The sequence below is a fragment of the Silurus meridionalis genome, chromosome 19 (assembly GCF_014805685.1).
Source record: "Silurus meridionalis isolate SWU-2019-XX chromosome 19, ASM1480568v1, whole genome shotgun sequence".
In the NCBI taxonomy this organism is placed as follows: domain Eukaryota; kingdom Metazoa; phylum Chordata; class Actinopteri; order Siluriformes; family Siluridae; genus Silurus; species Silurus meridionalis.
Genome location: NC_060902.1, coordinates 16,402,353 through 16,424,272, shown reverse-complemented (window position 1 = coordinate 16,424,272; position 21,920 = coordinate 16,402,353). Strand labels below are relative to the sequence as shown.

Here is a 21,920-nt window from a genome sequence, read left to right as displayed (position 1 = left end):
CGAGAGAGACAGACAGTGTGAGTGAGTGAGATGAGAGCTCGAACAGAGCTGGAGAGCAAGCTTTGACAAGCATGAACCGATCCCTCCGCAGCGGCTCTCGCTGAAAATCAAAGGCACCTCAGCGTGACGTTCGTTTGTTTTCCATTAATCATCATTTGAACCAAGAGTGTGATTAAGCTAGTTTGTTTATCATGGACAGTGGAGCAGAGAGGTGCGGCTTTCTCAAACTCAAGCCCAATGATTACATCGATAATCGCTCATCTGAAATTAGGGGGTCCATGAAAGTTTTACTTAAACCTACATAATCAATGAGCAGAAAGGATTTATTTATAAAATCTTTTGAATACGCAGTACAATTCCACAAACAAGCTGGACGGATTATGACTACAAAAAAGTATAGTACATACATAAATACCATCCACACACATGCACACAACTCCAAAAACTATGCAGGAGTTTCACATCATTGCATATTGTTCACAGAATCACATGTAAACAGGGGCGCCCGCTATGGTTTCTGGGGCCCCTGGCTAATTGGTACTCTGGGCCCCATGCCCCAATTATCTGATCTTCTTCATTTAACAACAATCATTATTAATAAGCATAACAATTGTTAAATATTCAGTAAAAAACAACAAAGAACTACATTTAAAAAGTTAAATTAACTGAAATGATGCATACTGTATACAGTAAAGCAACTCCATACAGAAAGCTTTTCCAAGGCTTTCAAATCCTCTAGTCACTCGTTTCATTGCTGCATGGTCATTTTCCCCTCTTTTCTGAAGTTTAACGCTGTCCTATTACCATTGCTCGATTACATGGAAAAAGATGGATTTTTGGAAATACTGTAACAACTTCCAGTGAAAAAAAACAACAGGGTGAGTAATAGAGTTTCTATTTTATGTTCATTGCAGGCTAGCTTTAGAATTATAACACAAAGTAGGGAACTTAAATCACCTTTTTGTTTTTAAACTGGGTCTTAAACTTATCTTAAAGTCTTGTTTTCTTCTTTTTTTCAAGTTTCAACTTTCGACATCCTGATTTTCTCTGCGCCGTGCTTGCGTTTTGCCATCTACCTGATGCGTGACGAGTCAGAACCTCTGTGAAGCACCGCGTTTCTGCTCAAAGAGGCAAATTTAAATGCCAGAATCATGCAGGTACCACTGGGTCTGTGTGAGACCAGAACCTTAGAATCGTCACAAACCCTTCCCCTTGTTATGGCGCCCCTGCATGTGAAACACTTATGATTTCATGTTAAAGTATTTGACTTTAGTATAACAGTCGGACTTGCAGGTCTGCATGCCTGAAATAACATTTTCAACCATAACCCATAAATCGAACCTTTTCTTGAAGAAATTTTCATTTTCATCGCTGCACCGGCCTGGTACTTTTACTCCGATGTGCCGGTGATGTCGCCGCAATCTGTCACCGAGGTGGAATATCCACAGGAGATTGACCAGAGGGTCACCCATGAGCGATGAAACTTTTGGCACCTGAGCTGACCCAACACACGCTGGCGATCTTCCCGGGGCGAGACTCGGCCAATTGCGCCTCGTGTAAGTGCGTTTTGGACGAGCTCTAGGTCACAGCGCTCCAGGCGTGCAGCTTTGTTTTTTTTGCGAGTCGTATAAAAAGCGATATAAAGTATAATTATTTTGCACACAGGCCAAGAGGGCGCTCATAAAGGCTGAGGGCGAAAGGACGGCGGCTCAAGTGTTCTTGCGGTCTATTTATGTGTGTTTCTGATGAGTGCGATGAAATCGGATGAGGACGGATGTTTTTCTTCGGTAATCTAGTTGGTGGAGGTTCTTCAAAATGCAAAGAAATACAGGGTCACTTCAGAGAAATTACTTTGAAGAATGGAGTGACTAATATCCAAATTATTGTAATTTTTTATCGCTAAAACGTTTTATTTGCTATATCGTCGTCTTACCAGTCAGCCCGCATCAGTTTCTAATGAACTCATTCCAATTCATTTCAATGTGTAAAGTGCATTTAACAAAGGACATAAAACGGTTTTAAAAGATTGTATAAGCTTATTCCTTATAATTATAAATTTGTCCCTAATGCACGAGCCAGTGGCGACCGTAGCAAGGAAAAAACTCTGAGATGGCGTAAGGAAGAAACTTTGAGAGAAACCGGTCTCAAAAGGGAATCCCATCTTCATCAGGGTGGCACTGAACGTCTATTTATTACAGTTTCATCACTGTTGAGGGGTTCAGTGATAGACACTTAAATGTAGCCTGTGGTCCTGAGCCATTGTAGTAGACTATTGATATTAATACAGTCCAAATCCATCCTTATCCAAGTTCTTGTGTTGCTCAGTAAATTTATGGGTCTTTAGATGATAATAAGAGGTTATTCAGGGTTTCTACAAGGCCTTAAAAAGTCTTACATTTGCTGTCCTGGGTCTTAAATCATTTTAAACAGGTCTTAGTTTTTCCCGATGGCCACGTAACGCTACTTCTAATGCTCCAAAAAATGAATTTAGGGCTTGGTTAAGGCCAGTTGCTAACAATGTGTGTGTTTTTGATGTTGTGATATAGGTCTTAAGTTTCATTCTTAATGGTTTCAAAAGGTCTTTGTGAAACCTGCAAAAACCCTGTTATTAGAGGTTTAAACATACACCAGAAGTTTTTTGTTGCTCGCAACAAAACTCGATTGTTGTATTTAAAAAGTCTCAGGAGGTTTTTAAATGCTGAAATTGTCTTGTCTGATGCCAACACCCGCACCAAAATGACCTTTGCGACAGCTGACGATCGAGCGTCTGTAGAGGTGTCCTTAAAAAGGCGAGGTGCAGAGTGTAGTAAATGAACAAGAAAGCAGTGGTAACTGAAGTGTAAACAGAGAAACCCAGAGTTTTCTCTTACTGGTTTCTTTTTAGCTGGTTGATGTAGGTGTGCTTTAGCGCTGATGCAGGTCTGATGCAGCTGAACAATCTCTTGTGTACACACACACACACAAACACACACATACAAATATTTTCCAGGCAGTTGTGTTTTGATGTTGCTCAATGGTTAACGACTCCAGAGGTCTCATAAAGCATTTCATATGCACAGCTCGGTGTACTCAGAAATCCATCTTACTTTGTGGTTTAAGCTTGTGTTTGACTTTTCTGTCCCTCCAGCATTGATGGCGGGTGATGGATGGATGTAGCTTGAGCGGGGCAGATCGTCTGATGGGTTGGTGGCAAGCCACAAGGTTCAGGGACCCGGGTCTGAGCTGTATGAGTGCATAGGAAGGTCGACTTAGGCGGTAAATAGGGTTGTAAAGCCCTGGGACTGTGTGTGTGTGTGTGTGTGGGGGTGCTGCGTGGGGATTCGTAATAGTGCTGATATAGCTGCTGGGAAGAGAAGTTTATTAGCCTGTTAGTGCTAGTGTCTCAGTCTGCTCATAAAGTAAACAGCAACCCGAAGCTCACACACTCACTCACATATACGCACACACACGGGCACACAGAACTAATAGAATGGTGGAGCATGAAAAATAGGAAAAATTGAACACGTTACAGCTCATTGTTTGCATCCGCTGATGTGGAACGTGTGATATTTGCGCACGCTGTGTATTAATGAAAAATAAAAAAGCGTTTGAATTAAAGGAGGGCAAAAACCATGACGTACCACCAGGGGGCATCAAAACATGCACGCACACACATCGTGAATCAAAACTAAATAAAAAATGATTGATTTATATTCCGTCCTTCTAGCAGTCAAGGTCGTTGTAAAAACAAAAGCACCAAAATAATAAATGCACGTGACATGACATACGAAAACACGTGTGAAATCGTGCGTGTGGGTGAGTTGCTGTTTAGGTTTTCAAAACGCAACGCAAATCCGACACAATCCGGTTTTATTCCCGGGTGCAAAAGCAACCCATGTGGAGTCATCGAATCTTGAGGACAGAGACGGTGGTCCCAGCAGCGGGGCACCCTGTGGCACTTTAAGTGCAGAGACGATCAATTCTTCAGTAACGTTAGCTTCCGTCCTCTCTCGCAAAGTCGATTCGGAAAAGTCAAGCCCAGGTAATGGGCTCGGACAAATCCGTTCTCTGGAGTGTTTTTCTCTTTGAATTTTTTTGTTCAGCACCTGTGCGGTAATTGTGTGTGTGTGTGTGTGTGTGTGTGTGTGTGTGTGTGTGTGTGTGTGTGTGTGTGTGTAAGAATTATGTCACAGGTGTTTCCCTGCAGGGTTTTTCCTAATCACTCCACTTACACTGTCAGCAAGCTTTCTGGATTTTTTTTGCTGGTTATGTGTAATCTGTATTTGCTTGTTTATTCCACATGGACTTTTTCCAATCTGACTTAAATCAATCATTCATTCTGCTTTTAATTATTGGTAAATGGCTGTTGTGTAAAAGGAGCAAATACATGCTGTTATAGGAAAACAATCAGCTTCAGGGTTGGAACAGCGAGGACCGGTTCATGCCGAGCTGCAGCACACTTTGTCATCGATTATTTGCCTACAATGTGCCTTGTGTGCTTTATTACTTACTTTACTTATCTGGAATCAGTAAACCCAGATGGCAGCCGCAAATGTATTGGGTGTCTTTGGATAAAGGAAACGACTGAAAATACAACAGAAACCTCAAAAACCTAATGTAAAAACTCTGCATGTACTTTATAGGGACAGAAGTATTGATACATCCGAATTTTTACTTTTACGTTTACGACATTCGTCAGACGCCTTACATTTACATTTACATTTACTTTTACATTTACATTTGCGGCATTTAATTTACATTAGCAGACGCCCGTGTCCAGAGCAACGTACAAAAGTGCAATAGTCTATAGCAATTAGTAAATCTACACTGGTACGCTAGACTACTTAGCTTGGGTCAGTTAGACTAAAATAAATCCGACTACAACTCTTGATTTATAAAAACCAACTTGGAAAGTGCTAATTTAAGTTTAACCGTCACTTAAATATACCCAGAGACTCCACTGTTCGGACATCTAGGAGAAATTCATTCCACCACCTCGGTGCCAGAACAGAGAAGAGCCTTGAAGTGTACTTACCTCTCATTCTGAGAGAAGGTGATACCAGTCGAGCAGTGCTGGAGGATCTCAGACAGCGTGGTGCAGTGCGAGATGTGATGAGGTCTCTGAGGTAAGATGGTGCTGGTCCATTTTTCATGAAGATGTCAAAAACATAAAGTTGCTAAGACTGGTGTCTCCATCCAAATGTGGAGTAGTCATTTCTATACAAAAACAAGATAAAGAATTTCACAGGTTTCTATAGAACTCTGTCGGAAGTTGTTGCTATAGAAACGACAGCAATAAATATCAACCTGAGTTTTCTGCAATACTGCCAGAGAACAGAAAACCAGTCGGAATTGAGGTTCGATATCAGCAGCTTGTGTTAACAGTTACATCTAGAAACTGCGCGTGAAGTGGACGATCCGTTTTGCAAATTGGTGCTGTCCAAGCGAAAACCTCATAATCTCCAAAGCAATAAACTGCCGTGCGGAAGAAGAGCTGGGGTGAGGACGGGGAGGAGGAAGTGTTCCAGTCTGTTTCTACTTCCTCATCAGAAAAACTTCAAAAGTGCCAGCGCCAATTTTCGGAAGTTCTTTTCGAAAGCGACTGTCAGAGCCATGGGGGGGGGAGACCCCAAACAAACAGGGGGACCCCAAACAATCACGTATATATTAAAAGAAATCCTAACTGTCAAGTAATGGAGTTAGTGAGTATTTATAGGCTGTTCTTCGCTATGAATGTGAACATAAACAAAAGCAGGAAAAAAACTTTGGAAAAATGGAAAGCAACTGTAATAGTCAACCATCCATCAGCGAATATCGAGGACAATAGATAAACAAATCCGATTTGCCACGAGCAAAGGGGTAAAATTGCTCGCTTATTGAGAGCCCTGGTGGAGAACAGCGAGGAACAAGTCGCTCATCTGCATACACACTGATACCGCCATGATGGACTACTGTATCTGCTCCTCACACACGTGCACACACACACACTTAGGTGACATTCATATTTAAAAATATGAGATAATTTTCCCACAAACATGGACCTCCTGTTGAAATATTGTGCTTTTTCCCTACACCAGCATGATTTCTTTACATTTTTTCTTTTGATCCTTTTCAAGCTGTTTTTTTTTGTGTGCTCAATCTCTTCGGGTTCCTCTGAGACGGGGCTTTTTTGCTGCCCCGTTTCAGTTTTGCTGCATGAAATGGCGCACTGAAGATCTGTGTGTGTGTGTGTGTGTGTGTGTGTGTGTGTGTGTGTGTGTGTGTGTGTGTGTGTGTGTGTGTTGATGTTCCAGTGTGGTGAGTAGAAAGCACCACAGGAGGTTAATGGTTTTTTGGCACATCGTTCTTCAGGTGAACATGCAGCGAGCCACACAAACACATATGTACTTGTATCTGGTGACCTGCAGCAACATTAAGGAAACTGATATGGGATTTTTTTTATGAGGATTTTATCTACACATACACACACACACACACACACACACACAGAGCTCCACATACACATATTCACATGACACCTCATTTTATCACGGTAATGCAGTACTGGTTTTCATCTCCACAATCGTTTGAATAACAACAAAAACACACTACGCATCACTTTCCAATAAATCATGAACCCTTATTAAAAAGTATATTTAGTGTATGAATGCTGACCCTCCTGCACTGTGCCTACTTTTTTGCCGGGATATAAAAAAATCTTTTGAACTTATTCTTAGGGTAAAAACAAAACCACCATGATGTCTGTGTTTCCTTCAAGAGAGTTTAATTGATAAGAAGCTGCCATACACATTTTTTTGTTTATTATTAGAAAAGATGGAATTTCTGTCAAACATTTAGGAAAAAGCAGATTAGATTTTTAGTATTTGTATCCATTCTCGTAGGGTGATTAGTCCCGGGGTGCGGTCAGCGTTCCGATTTCATCCCAGGGAAGTTTAATAGGGTTGAGATCAGAGCTCTGTAGCAGGTAACCTTTTTCCCCAGAATTCTGAAACGTTGCATTTTCAGTAACAGGTCTTTTCGCTGGGACATCATCTACTTTTATTTTCTATTTACTACCACTACCGCTGCTATAAGTACTACTATTGCTGCTACTAATGTTCGTATTACTGTTGCTAATGCCAAACACTGTTGGAAGTAATGAAGTGCAAATACTTTGTTACTTAAGTAGATTTTTCTGGTATCAGTAATTTATGTCACTATTTATTATTTGGACAACTTTTTACTTTCAGATAATATTTTTCACACAAATATCTTTCTACTTCTTACATTTTCAAACCAGACTCGTTACTTTAGTTTCAATCTTTTTGATGACGTGATCAATATTTTTCTTCTCATTGTGCCGTTTTTAGACCATCAACCTGTTTCTTGTCGTTGCACGACTCTTGAATCTACCATTGGTGTTTCATTTCCTGTCTCTTACACACCACAGACGTAGGTGAAAGCAACAAGAAGTCTGGGGTTAACGTGGATGAGACAGAGGGAGTCAGTGATGTAAACAGAGACATTCCTGATCATCATCATCATCATCATCATCTTTTCTCTGCTTGTGTTCTATATGGTGGATGTTCAGCTTGGACACACTCATTAGGTAACAAATGTGAAATTAGTTTGTATTAACATGATGTGAGGTTCAGTTACCAGCGTGACACTAAAACAGGTAGTAATAATGTCTACTTTTTACTGAAGTACATGTCAGAGCCCAAACTTCTTTACTTTAACTTGAGTGGAAAAGTAAAGTCAGAACTTTTAGCAGAGTCTTTTAAAACATGAGTATCTCTACTTGCCATCTCTGCTATAACTACTACTATTCCTACTTCTACTACTGTTATAACGTTTTCTATTGCTACTATTAATCTATCACTACCATTTAATACTACAATCACAAATTGCACTGCTATTCCTACTACTACTTCTAGTACAATTACTAGTGATATTGCTACTGCTAAGATTAGTATTACTATAACTACTGCTGCTGTTTTAATTTCTACCTTTCCTACTACTAATATTAATATTTCTACTCTAAACATAAAATATACATTTATTCGTCCCACAGTGGGGAAATTTCTTTACTGACTACTACTGTTATAACTTGTCACTACTAATTTTAATATCATATTAATTAATACTATCACTATTTACTACTACTTTACTGCTATAACTACTACTAATACAATTACTACTACTATACTACAATAACTATTACTACTACTAATTATTATTAGTTCTATTACTACTGCTATACTTTAACTACTTTTACTAATATTACTACTACTAAAATAAGTATTTCTGTTAATTCTACTATTAATGCTGCTACCACTGATAATAATAGCTGTTATTGTTATTTGTACAATGAATTCTCTGTATGTTTGTCTTTGCACTTGTTTTTTTTTTTTTTACCCAGAATTATCATTTACTTTTAAATTCTACTAAAAAACATGCTCTTTCGTAGGCAGCTGAACTGTTGCCTACAGTATATATAATAATAAACTCCAACCCTAAACATCTGTTAGATCGGAACTGAATAAATTACTGTTGAGAAAAACTCGAGTGCTCCGCGACAACTCGCTCATTTTTCACCGCAGAATCGAATCGAGTTCAATCTGTGGTATTTAGACCTCACAACACTGGAGCTTCCGACACAAAGAAGTGCAACCACATCATCAGATTCAGCAGATTTTCCTTCCCGATATATTCCGCCGGTTTCGGCTTTGACAGCGATCGTGTTCGGAGTTGTCCGATGATTTCAGACCAATTTTCCTTCCATGATAAGACACAATTTTCACGTTTGTCTCAGAAATGATTTGTGCAGGGAAAATCAGTCCAGGCTTTTCCATGGACGTGTGGATTGTGGGATACATTCATACTGTTACAACTGCATAAACCAATCACACGCGTGTGTTTCTTTATTGTCAGGGCTGAGCAATGCAAATTACAAAGTGTTTTCTCGAATTTTCCATTTGCCCTTAATATTTACACATTTTTACAGTCAGGCAGAGGTGTGAGTGCATGCGAGTGCTCTTTTTTTTCGTTTACTTTGTGTTTATTTTTTACGCACACAAACATGTGGCTTTACACGTTAGGACCAAATCAACCAATGTTGGTTGGAAGTAACACACACACAGAGAGAGACGTGAGATGTGGCAGGATCACGACCTGACATCCTTTCACCAAACAGCTGTGTGTGTGTGTGTGTGTGTGTGTGTGTGTGTGTGTGTGTGTGTGTGTGTGTGCGCGTGTTTGGAGAGGAGAGAGTGTGTAAGACGCTGAGATAAACAAGCTCTATTATGAAGCTGCATTTTGAAAGGGTGGATGTGTGCAGGATGTATAAAATAATGTACAGTGTGTGTGTGTGTGTGTGTGTGTGTGTGTGTGTGTGTGTCTGTCTGTCTGTGTGTGTTTGTCTGTGTGTGTATGTTCGCACATTCCTGTTCCCTCATCTCTCGACTGTAATGAACGTGTCAGAATGCAAAGGTGATAAAAATGTGCAGTGCGCACCTGTGTGTGTAAAGAGAATGGGACACACACACACACACACACACACACACACACACACACACACATACAGGGTTGCAAGTGCTTCATTAAAGAAGACAAGTGCACAACGCACACACAGTATTGCGAGTGCTTTATTACAGAAGACAAGTATATACACACACCACACACACACACACACACACACACACACACATGCACTTGGGTGCTGCAGTGTTTTTTTTCGAGCTACATGCATCACACTGTCATGATAACACTATTCCTTCTTTCTCTTGTTGCATTCTCTCTCTTTCACACACACACACACACACACACACACACACACACACACACACACACACACGCATCAGGACACATGGGACATGGTTATCATTAACCTGGTGTAGAAAGACATTAAAATATAATCACTATAACAAAGCATACAGCAACAGCAAGGTTTTTGTTTTTAAATAATTATATTACACACTGCAGCCACAAGGGGGCAGACTCGAGCAGCAGTTCCACTCACACACTCCTGAGGATGAGACGTGGTTTGATATCTGGCATAACACATTCAAATAACTGATACAGAGACATTAATACCAAAAAACATCATTAGATTTTGTGTGGAGGTTCCACCAGTCATTAAAACATTTATACACTGAATTATACACTATATATACACTTCAAAAGTATTGGGACACCAGACTTTTTCTCCATTTGTGGTTCTTCCCCAAACTTTTACCACAAAGTTGGAGACACACAATTGTGCAGACAATGTATTGATTTATTATCGACTTTATTTAAGCTAAGTGACCTAAAGCTGTTCCAGCATGACTGCCCATGTGCAAAAAAAAACAACTCCATGAGGATATGTTTTACATGAGTTGGAGTGTAAGATCTCCTGCTATAAAGCTCTGACCTCAGACCTCCTCACCTCACCTACATCAGTACCTGACTTTACTAACACCCTTGTGGCTGAATAAATCTCCACAGAATCTAGTGGAACATCTTCCCAGAAGAGTGGAGGCTCTTATGAGAACAAATGGAGTCTAAATGTTTAATTGGATGTTCAAGAAGAACCAATCTTGTGGTCAGGTGTCCACAAACGTTTGTCTTTATGGTGTATCCTTGAACAGAGTGAAACAAGGCATTGATCATCGATTTCAATGCTGAATAAGTTGCTAAATCACTAATCTGGTTCTTTGTGACTGGGTGTGCAGTGTGTGTCATGAAAATGGAGCGGTTGCGAGTTCGAGGAAGAAAACTTTTCCTCAGCTGTGTCACAGGATTGAAGTTTCGAAGCCTGTAGACATGCAGGAGGTCATTTTTCTACCCGACTCGACCTCTAAAACAATACACCTGAGCACAAACACCATTTGTAACAGCCTGATGGATAAATACTGTGTGTGTGTGTGTGTGTGTGTGTGTGTGTCTTGTGTGTGTTTTGAACTAAAGCCCCCTTAGGGCAAATGTCTTGGAAAGTGTCCTTTACCTCTTTTTCTTTTTCTCTCCTTTCTGTCACCTTTTTCTTGCCGTACTGTCTCCCCCTCTCTCTCTCTCTCTCTCTCTCTCTCTCTCTCAGGTCTGGTGTAGTGAGAGGAGCATAAAGGCGAGTTGATCTGGAGATTTGAAGTGAGAGGGTGATCACTGGGTGAGAGCGATAGAGTGATAAAACACTTTGATTTCTATTTCACACCTCCATTACCAAGTCTGGCAGGAATTTAATACAGAACAAGAATCAGAAACAAATTCAATCAGATTTAGAGAAAGTGGCAAATTGTGCTGAATTATTCAGTCATTAAACTTTTTCTCTGAAACTTTGTCTCTATCTATCTATCTATCTATCTATCTATCTATATATCTATCTATCTATCTATCTATCTATCTATCTATCTATCTATCTATCTATCTATCTATCTATCTATCTATCTATTTCCTTCAGGATGATGGAGATGAGGTGGAGGTCTGTATGGCTCTTGCAGCTCATCGTCCTGGTCCTGGTGGTGATGTTGTCATGCCGACCAGTGTGTGGTGGTACCCGGACTCTAAGGGCAAGCACAGGTACGTTACACTAACGTTCTCTCTCTTCCACACACACACTTTCATGTCCAAACCTTTTATATTCGAAAGGTTTGGACGGAGTTCAACCCCCTATATCGCCAAGCTTCCACTCTTGGGGCCCCTGAGCAAGGCCCTTAACTCTCTGTACGCCAAGGTGCTGTATCATGGCTGGCCCTGCGCTCTAACTCCAGCTTCCCACATCGCTGGGATGTGCGAAGAAAGAATTTCACTGTGCTGTAATGATCATGTGACAAGCTGAAAGTACTTTTCTTTACACTGTACACACACACAAACACACACATTGGTGGATTTAACCATATTAAACAAGATTACTTGTCACGGATGACGAAAATGCGGCCGGATTCTGTAGTAGTATCGGATGGAGATCCCCCTATCACAATTGTCTTAAAGCACTAGTCTTTCCACCGACTCCCATTAGAGCTTTAGCGCTGATCCTGGTCGAAGCGAGTGCGATTTTCTATTCGTTTATTTTCCGTCCTGCAGTCATGAAACTGCAAAGTCACTCTGCTCGCAGGTCCCAAGCTGTCTCTGTGGCGTGGGAAGGACGATCCAGTAATGACTGTATTAATATGTATGATGTTAAATAGCCAGGCTGTAAAATTCCCACCCTACACACACACACACACACACCTCTCTGTGCCCTCACACCTACACGCTCAACACGCTCCACACATTCGGAAGCGCAAAACCAAAATAATGTTCACCCCCCGCCCCTTTCTATTGACACCCACCAGCTAACTAATTCTGATTTGCATAATTCATGAAACTCGGTGCTCTCGGCGACGCGGTCACCAGCAGTACATAAATATTTTAGCGTGGCAAAAGGTCACTCTCGGGCCTGCTCCTCTGCATCATTCATAATATGCAAAGTTCTTCCCTAAAGACAGCCTCGGCTCGTGCCTTAATTACTCTCGTTTCTTTAATTATGTCTGTCCTCTGTTTTGTTGATACTAATGCAAGGTGACCTTTTTTCTTTTTTCCTCTACGGCCAGCAGAAATGCCACCGGCGTCCCCTTTTCCTCGTCCTGACTGATGCCACGTGTCTTTTCTCTCTTCCGTCTGACGGATAGAGGTGGCCCGTGTATATTTATTTATTTTCAGAGTGCGCTAATTACGGCGCCGGTGCCGCAGAAGGTCAGAAGGCGTCTTCTCGTTCTCCTCGCCGTCTTCTCGTCACACTTTGAAGCTCTTTCTACTTCGGTTTGATGGCGCTAATTGGGAGAAAAAAACTTCTCGAACCCGAGTGTTTAAAGGAAAACAGAGTAATTGGCAGAGGTCTGTGAAAGTGTGCAAAAAATTGCGTGTATTTTGTCGCAAAAGGTCGTGTGGCTCCATTTACCTCAGCGTGGGTTTCTTTTCTGCAGTACCTCCTGCGACCACATGGTGGCTCTAAAGGTCTAGAAAAGTTTCTCAGGTTGGTGGTGTGGGAACTAAAGAGAACAAGAAGGTTCAAAATTCACTTCCAAGGTGCATGCATTAGGAATAAAACACACAGGATGCACTTTTATAGTCAAAATAATCAATGATTGACACGATGTGAAGAGAAGTTACAGTTACCACACCATAGTGGTTTTTATATTTATTCTTTTACGCAACATTTGTCAAAGCTTCCAATTATTTATTTATTAAAAAAACTACATATACTTTTTTTAAAAACGTTTTTAGTTACATTTAATGTTATGGAATTTTAATAAAACAAGTTCATTCCTTTTTTCTGTACTGCAGCTATAAATATCTCGTGAAGGAAAGTTAAAAAAAAAAAAAAAAAAAAACAACAACAGACAGCAGATCAATCTTGAAGACATCCTTGTGCCCAGTTTACTGTTAAAGCTGTAACACTGGAGACTCCTTCCAGAAATGTTAAACATACATCTCTGCTGACTTTCAACTCTCTTCTTTCTCTGAATGAGCTGCTAATACAGGAATGATCGTATACATTAAACCGAACGAGAAACCATCAAGCATAAGAACATCAATCAGTGACATAAACCCCATGCACAGTGTTTTAACTCAATCCAACTCTTTAGTTTAGCTGTGTAGCATCTCCTCCTGGCCTACACGCCACCCCAAGCAATGGTCAATCAAACCTTGTTTGTCCTTGCCAAAGCACACAGTGGCACCACGGACCCGCGTGACGCTTTGACACATCCAATTAAAAGCCGGTTTGTTACATGGCGTGAACATGACTCGGGCCCGGTGTAGCAGCCGTCGCTAACGCCCCGCTCAGGAAATGAGAAATGACTTCAGGGTTCAGCTACACTCCATTACAGCCTTTGTTCTGCTCCGGCGCTTGTTAGTGTCATCTGTGCTAACTCAAACACACACACACACACACACACACACACACACACACACACACTCAGGAACACCCTAAATGTGACCTAGCATAACTCAAAGAAGAAGTCTAGCTGATAGAGATTGGGTTTAGCCCAACTTCACTGTTTTTTTTTTTTTTATTTTAAAGCTCTCCTCTAGAACATGTAGCTTTCTAATAACTATATCCTCTGTGCTAGCATGGTGCAAACTTTAACACACTCGGCTCAAATTACTTCAGAAATTATTTTTTTTTTTAAATAAACATTTGCTAATGAAAAAAATTTAATTCTGTTGACCCAAATCACTCACTCATGTACAGAGGGAACAGTGAGTATGTTTCAAAATGGCTGTCGCTACAACGCTTTTTAGCTTTCTGATGTCCTTTTGTCTATTTTTTTATTAAAGGGGGTCATACGACCAATACCTTTGCCTTCAGAATAAATAAAATATATATTATTACTCTGTAAATGAACATTTACCGTTTGAAAACCTGAGAGCGTTTTTAAGGACCATGATTAGCAAAAAAGGAAGTGAAGAAAACTGCCTTTTAGCTCCTGTGTTCACATTTACATTTATGGCATTTGGTAGATGCCCTTATCCACATAGACATACAACTGAACAGGTGAGGGTTAAGAGCCTTAACCAACAGTGGCCGCTTGATGGTGCTGGGATTTAACCTCACAACTTTCTGATCCATAGTCCAATGCCTTAACCACCGAGCTCCCACCTCCCGCCCCCCCAGGTCCATATGGACAAAAGTATTGGGACACCTGACTTTTTTAAAAACCACAAAGAAGCCAGCTTCATGAAGATATGCTTTACATGGGTTGGCGTGGAAGATCTTGAGTGGCCTGCTAAAAAGCTCTGACCTCATGGAACGCTGACTACACCCCAGGCCTCCTCACCTCACCTACATCAGACCCTGTGTGTCTGAATGAGCATAAATCTAGTGGAGTGTCTTCCCAGAATGATGGAGATTATTATAACAGAAAATGGGAAAGTATGAAATGGGATATTTAAAAAGCACAAACCGATCATTTAGTTAGGTGTTCACAATCTTTTGTCCGTATCCTGTATGTCTTTGCTGTAAAGGTAAAAAATTATACAACGATTTTTGGCCTAAAAAATCCCCAGCGCCCCTGTTGCAGAGTAGCACCACAAAGCAGATTAGCATAGATCAGATTAGAGTCTCGACCTCGCTCTTGTTCACGCTCTCACAGATCATCAGATATGATTACTATATGGAAGCCTATCAGCAGTCATTGTGGATAAAAAATACAGGCATCAATCTCTCTCTCTCTCTCTCTTTCTCTCTCGCTTGCTCTCTCGCTCCGTCTCAGATAAAGCGCTGTGTCCACACCGAGGCGGCTTCACCGAAGGTAGATTTGCGTATAAATGAGGAACCTCCGTCGGCCAAATCAGCCGTACAAACAACCTGTTAGATTAGCATACAGTCACCGATTTAGCCTCAGCACAGCCTGTTAGAGCGAGATAATGTCAGCCTGACTGATGGCGTGTGTGGGACATGACAGGAAAATTTAGGAAGCCAGAGAACGAGAGGTAGCGAAAGAAACCACGACAAGTCGAGCGAAGTGCAGGCGAGTCTGTGAGCTTCGAATAAAACCAAGAAATCCTCCAGTTCCACATGTTTAAACAGTTATACAGGGAAGACTTTACATAAGCGGCACTCTCGTGTTCATTCTGAAGTCTGTTTTGTTCACGGTGGAACTTTTCATTAAATTAAAGTCAGAAATTTCATTTTTGTTTGCATAATGTTTGCATGCATGTCAGCTTCTGACTAAACAAAGTGTTTACGTTTATGTTTGTATATGATACCAGGAATTTATAGGAATTGTATATAAACTGTAAGTTTGCATCTCGGAATATTTCCCAAACTCCCCAGATGAAGTTCCCATAAAAGGTTTCTGGAAATTTCCCGGAGATTTTCCGTCCCCTTGCAACCCCAACAACCACTGTGCAACAATAGAATAGAATAGCCTTTATTTGTCACATATACATTACAGCACAGTGAAATTTGTTCTTCGCATATCCCAGCTTGCTTAGGAGCTGGGGTCAGAGCACAGGGTCAGCCATGATACGGCGCCCCTGAAGCATAGAGGGTTAAGGGCCTTGCTCAAGGGCCCAAGAGTGGAAGCTTGGCGATATCGGGGCTTGAACCCCCGACCTTCCGATCGGTAACCCAGCGCCTTAACCGCTGGAGCTACCACTCCCCAAATTAACAAACCAAATTACTAAACACACCGTCAGTACTTCTCCTTTACGACCCGGCTTTATAGTTACCACTATCTTTAACGTTCTGAGAGGACGCTGAGGCTAAGTGCTGGATTTGTTATGCTCGAACGCTCCCATCAATCATCGCATGAAAACGCAAGCTTATTGATTAATGTCAGGACACATCAGCTCTCCTCAAGAGTGCCTCGTCAGCTCATTGGAGCTTAACACTCTGTTCAGGACGCACTGAGCGAAGGAGACGTTCAGCCAGGCCTGAAATCTCCTCTGATCTGCGTATGCTGGAAGATTTATTTCTGCTCAGGTTGTTTTACCTGCATTTCAAACACAAGCTAAGGAAATAGGAAGCTTACAGAAATCCCGACGACATACCGTATGTGTGCAAAATTGCACAAATTAGGAGCAGAATGTCTTGTTTTAAAAATATATCGAGGACATATAACTGTCAGTCATAAATTTGTACATGTACATATTACTTTTCCATTGTAGTCATCAAAATGCATTACATAAGTTTTTTTCTATGCTTTGTGGCAAAAAGTGTCAGATCTCAGCCCATACAGGACCCCGACGACCACTGCAGCCCACTTGTATAGCTGAGACAAACTGGAACACACACACACACACACACACACTCAAAAGCGGTCTCTTCACGTCCAATGAAACTCGCGAAGGCCAACGAGGAATTGGTGTGACGAAACAGTATTATTATTTATTATTAATGCAGATCACTTTCCTCCAACTGCATGTACTGAAGTGTTTTATTTGTCTTTAATCACAGCTATACTCCAATGGCGTAACGTACGTGTTTTTAAACAATTTTCTGTTTTTTCTTTACATTGTATCAGGTGTAGACAAGCGTTCTCTCTCTAAACTCTTCATTTCTTCTTTTGGACTGAAGATTACCAACTAAAAAAGTGCAGCTTGTCGCATTACCTGAGACATGGAAAGCTTTCAGTCTGTCACTCCTGCCAGCGTTTAACAAACCGCCATATTAACACCTTCTGACCAATCAGATTCAAGAATTCCACAGTTTTGTTGTCTAAAGGCTCAAGAAATTCAGGAATACAGTTAAACGTTAATCTCAAGAAGTTACGACGTGATATCGCTCATCATCGTGCAGCTTCCGTTTACCGCTAAGTGTGACTATGTAGCCTGGTGCTTTATCCAACATCAGAAACACGTCCTGAATGGAGCCAGGCCCAGTTTTCTTGTTTTGTGGAACTTGACCCCGTTTTCTCTCAGGGTTTTCAGGATAATAAATCATTCTGATGTTCATAAAAAAAAAGTGTTCTCTAAACTTTCATCATGAAATGAAACGCTTCTTTGTAGAAGCTTAAGGTTTCCTTCAGAGGAACTAGTAAAGAACATTTTGAGATCTGAAAGTGTAATGTGTTGGAGGAAGGATGCTTCTTTTTCAGAGTTGAGGAACTTTGTGTTTATTTGTGCTTTATTTATATATCACACTTTATTTGTGCATGTGTGTGTAAATGTGTGTGTATGTGTGTTTGGTTTTCTCAGCACTGGTTTCCACACTGACCTCATTATGCCAGTAAGAGGTGGACCAGTCTTTGTTCTTTGCACTGTGTGTGTGTGAGTGTGTGTGTGTGTGTGTGTGTGTGTGTGTGTGTGTGTGTGTGTGTGTGTGTGTGTGTGTGACAGGACATCTGCCCTCTGTGTTCTGTCTGCACCTCAAACCTCCTGCCCCTGCTCACTAACAAGGGCTGGTACACACACAAACACACACACACACACACACACACACACACACACACACACACACACCTGTGTAATGTAGCACTAAAAGAGAATTCAGGTCTGAGTTGTGATTTTGTTTCTGGGGCGGAGCCTTTTGGGTGGCCATTACCATTTCTGACACACTAAAGACCCAGCATTTGGGCCACACACACACACACACACACACACACACACACACACACACACACACACACACACACACATTTACCAGTGTTTTTTATTCTTATAACAGTAAGGCTGTAATAAAAATGTTGTATTTGTTACACACTACACTTTTTATCCGTTTATTGCTACATTTAATGTTATAGTTCAGGGTATCATTTATGTTACAGCAGCTACAAACAACAGCAGCTCTATCCAGGCTTAGTTTTTCCTTCATCACCCCTCCTATCTTCCCCCAGATGTGTGTTTGTAGAGCTCGAATTCTCAGAGACATGCCTCTTAATCTCGAACCGTGGTTCTGGGTTTTTCTCGGTGTGTGTCGGAGGAGCATCGTCTCAGACACAACGGCAGCCTGGTTCCCATAAGCACTGACCTCCAGGACTTGACACGTTCACCGTGTTTAAATTCAAGTGCTAGAGCTGCAGAAGATGGGGAACGGGGTCAATGAGGGGGTGGAGAGAATGGAGTGGAAATGACCACAGGAATGAAAAGCAACAGTACCACTGACTACAATCAGAAATTGGTTGAATTATTGCTGAATATGTTTGAGACATAGCTAAATTTCCAAAACTAATAATGATGTACTATTGTATTGTAGTATAGTATGTAGTATGGAGTGGGAAATCCTCTGCTATAGAGCTCTAAAAACTATTGAACACCTTTGAGATGAATGCTGACTGAACCCCAAACCTCCTCACCTCACCTACATCAGTACCTTGTGGTTGAATGACTCTCCACAAAATCTAGTAGAACATCTTTGCAGAAGAATGGAGGTTATTACAGCCACAAACGGGAATAAATGTGGAATGTTTGTCTTTGCGTTAATTATTGCAGCTATTTTGCATCATGTCTAATAGTGTTGTAGGCAAATGTAAAGAGAAGTTATTTCTACAAAATGTTTTTTTTTCTCCTCCACTGGTGGTGTTTCTATCAATATCATCTGACGACAAACAGCTCACATAAAGATCGAAGGCCTGCACCGTGTATGGAATCAGATCTATATCCGGTGCTTGTGTTCTAACCTTGAAATCCGCTTTGAACAGATTTTTGAACAGTCGTCTCTCAAAGTATTTAGCCGTGTGTTTGAGCTCATCACGTGGACCGCTGTTACTTCAGATCTGTATAGTTTTATATGACTCTAAAAGGTTTCCTTAGAACTTGTAAATCTTCAAAAGGAATTCATTTTAGCGATCTAAATCTTTTTTTTTTTTTTTTGCGTAAAGAGTGTAGCCACACCCCCAACGCTGTAACAGTGACGTTTCTAAAATATGTAAAAAGCCGGTGTGCCAAAACAGATTCTTCTTCAGACTGTGCAAATTTGCTCACAATTTTATAGAATAAATTTGCACAAAGCCAGCTCCATGAAGATATTCTTTATCTGGGTTGGACTGAAAGATCTACTATAGACCTCAACCCTATTTGACAACATTGGGATGAATAGTAGGTGGTAGATCAGTGGTTAAGATGTTGGACTTCTGAAGGTCAGTTCAGAAGTCCAGAAAGTTTCAATCTCACCACCACTAAGTTGCCACTACTGGGACCTTGAGCTCTTTGAGACCTTGAGGGCTTTAAACCCTCAACTGCTTGAGTTGCATGAACAAGATAATTGTAAGTTCAGGATAAGTTTGTCTTCCGAATGCCGTAAATTTAAATTGGAACGCTGACTGCACTCCAGGCCTCCTCACCTCACCTGCATCACTACCTGACAAAACCAATTTATACTCATAAAATGAAAACACTTGTTTTTAAATTGTTCAGTGGAAAAAAAACCCAAAACCAAGCCAACGTAGAGAGGCAAAATATTTCAAAACAATTACCTCACACAGATGTAAATTAGGCCCCGTGAAAAAGAGAACAAGAAATAAATGCTGTTCATTGAAAACCCTGACCTCCTTGGTGCTGACCGTTCACTACGCCTGGACTAATTGTGCTTCCCGCTGATTGTTTGAAAGTCTGCCACCTGGGCCCTTTTTATTAATGAATGAATGTATTTATTTTATATAAATTTTGCACGCTGTGCGTTATCGGGCGTGTTAAAAATTATTTATCACGTCCCATTATACACGGCACACGGCGGCACCCGGTTTCACAGATATGACGAGGTGCGTTTTTATACTTTGACGCGTCCTCTTATGGGCGCATATGTCTCTCAGAAGAGTCTGGCGAAGCTCCAGCACTTGTTCCTTTCTGCCGGTGGGAGACGTTCTTATTTACAGGGCCGTGAGCATTATGAATGAGTGTATGATACACTGCCAGAGAGAGAGAGAGAGAGAGAGAGATGGATAAATAGTGCTTTGGCAGGCCCCAGTATGTTTGCTAAATGCTGGCAGTCTGGTCTGATATGCTGCCATCTTAAGTGCCATCAGGTGGTTTATTAGGAGCTGAAAAGAGGCGCAATTTTGTCATTATTTATCCACTTCTTTACATAAAGCTGGCAGACTTCTCTCTCTCTCTCTCTCTCTCTCTCTCTCCCCCCCTTTCTCCCTCTTGCTCTCTCTCTCTTCCCCGTCCCGTGTCTTTCATCATTCTGCCCAGCTCTCCCAGGGTGTGAATGATAATGATGTAGTTTTTATTTGGAGAAGAAAGCATCAGTGTAAGCCGTGTTTACTCGCACGGTTTTATTTATGGATCTCAGCAGGGTTTCCGGGGACAAATAGCACTGAAATACGGTGCATCAGGTCCGACAGACTTTCTAAAAACTTAGGAGCCTTGTTTGACGCCGTTTATACGCTCATCCTGGAGCTCGAACATGATTGGTAGGGGAGCGTTCGTGTTTTTTTTTTTGTGGCTCGGTAAGTGAGGAATAAAAACACTTAGGCGCGAAGTGAAAAATAATAACTGTGTTTGAAAAAGTGTTTGATCCCTCGTACAGCACAAGCAGTTTCTTTTATTCGGCCATTAATTAATTGAAGAACATCATACTTTCCAGCTATATTTAATTTTGGGAAACATTCCTTAAAAAATGCACTGTCCTGAATGTTTTACTGTGGTGCCAAAGGGTCACAAAGCACTGACCCTGGAGACTGACCCTCCGTGTTTTTTCCTCAGGTCATTACCAGGTAAAACAGGGGACGTGTGAGGTGGTGGCGCTCCATCGTTGCTGCAATAAGAACCGGATCGAGGAGCGCTCACAGACCGTCAAATGCTCCTGTTTCCCCGGACAGGTCGCTGGAACGACCCGCGCTCTGCCGTCCTGCGTTGAAGGTAAGATTTACTCGTCCGCAAATGATTTTCCATCATCAGAAATTAGAAGAATATAATGCAAACCTTCATGCTAGTCAAACCCAGGACCCAGGGCTTATGGGAATTATGGACACTCCAAGTCTCTACTTTCTCCAAGGCCCTGATACTAATACTAATAAGTGTACGGCTTTGCCCACACAAACTTTGCTCCATATAATAGGAGTAACACTTGTGTGTCTGAGTTCAAGTGTTTATGCTGTGCCATGAAGCTGTTTGAGACCTTTTGTGAAGGAAAATGTATGTGTTTAGAAAAGCTGAACAGTTTCTTGTCTGATTATTTGCTCACCGTTGTATTTAGTTGAATGTTTTTTATTTTATTTTATTTTTTACAATCACAGTGTGGAAGAAGCAGAAGAAGCAGAATATTGTCGGTTACTGGGCTTTTGTGTTTGTGAGATTTGCCTCAAAATGTTTTTTGTTAGACTGGGATGTTTGTGTTATCAAAAATGATTAAATATCATGAAAATCATTAATTATCCCAGTGATGCTCTTTCCTAGACAGCCGATATGATTCATTCTTAATTCTATAAATACATATATACTGTATCTGTTCTTATAGTGCCTCAAAGAAAGCATATATATATATATATATATATATATATATATATATATATATATATATATATATATATATATATATAGTGTGTGTGTTTGTATAC

General features: G+C 40.9%; 1 protein-coding gene across 4 annotated transcripts in view; it reads left to right on the top strand.

Moving 5' to 3' along the window:
• The window catches only part of tafa4b (TAFA chemokine like family member 4b), a 45,892-nt gene that overhangs the window by 9,751 nt on the left and 14,221 nt on the right, over positions 1-21,920 (top strand). For 2 of the 4 annotated variants that reach the window (XM_046874632.1, XM_046874635.1), the window contains exons 2-4: positions 11,036-11,104; positions 11,396-11,514; positions 21,067-21,222. In XM_046874632.1, coding sequence (XP_046730588.1) covers positions 11,397-11,514; positions 21,067-21,222 — 274 coding nt within the window. In that variant the 5' untranslated portion in view covers positions 11,036-11,104; position 11,396. Of the gene's footprint in view, positions 1-7,419; positions 7,568-11,033; positions 11,105-11,395; positions 11,515-21,066; positions 21,223-21,920 lie in introns of those variants that run through there. The other 2 variants (XM_046874633.1, XM_046874634.1) reach the window with 2 other exon arrangements.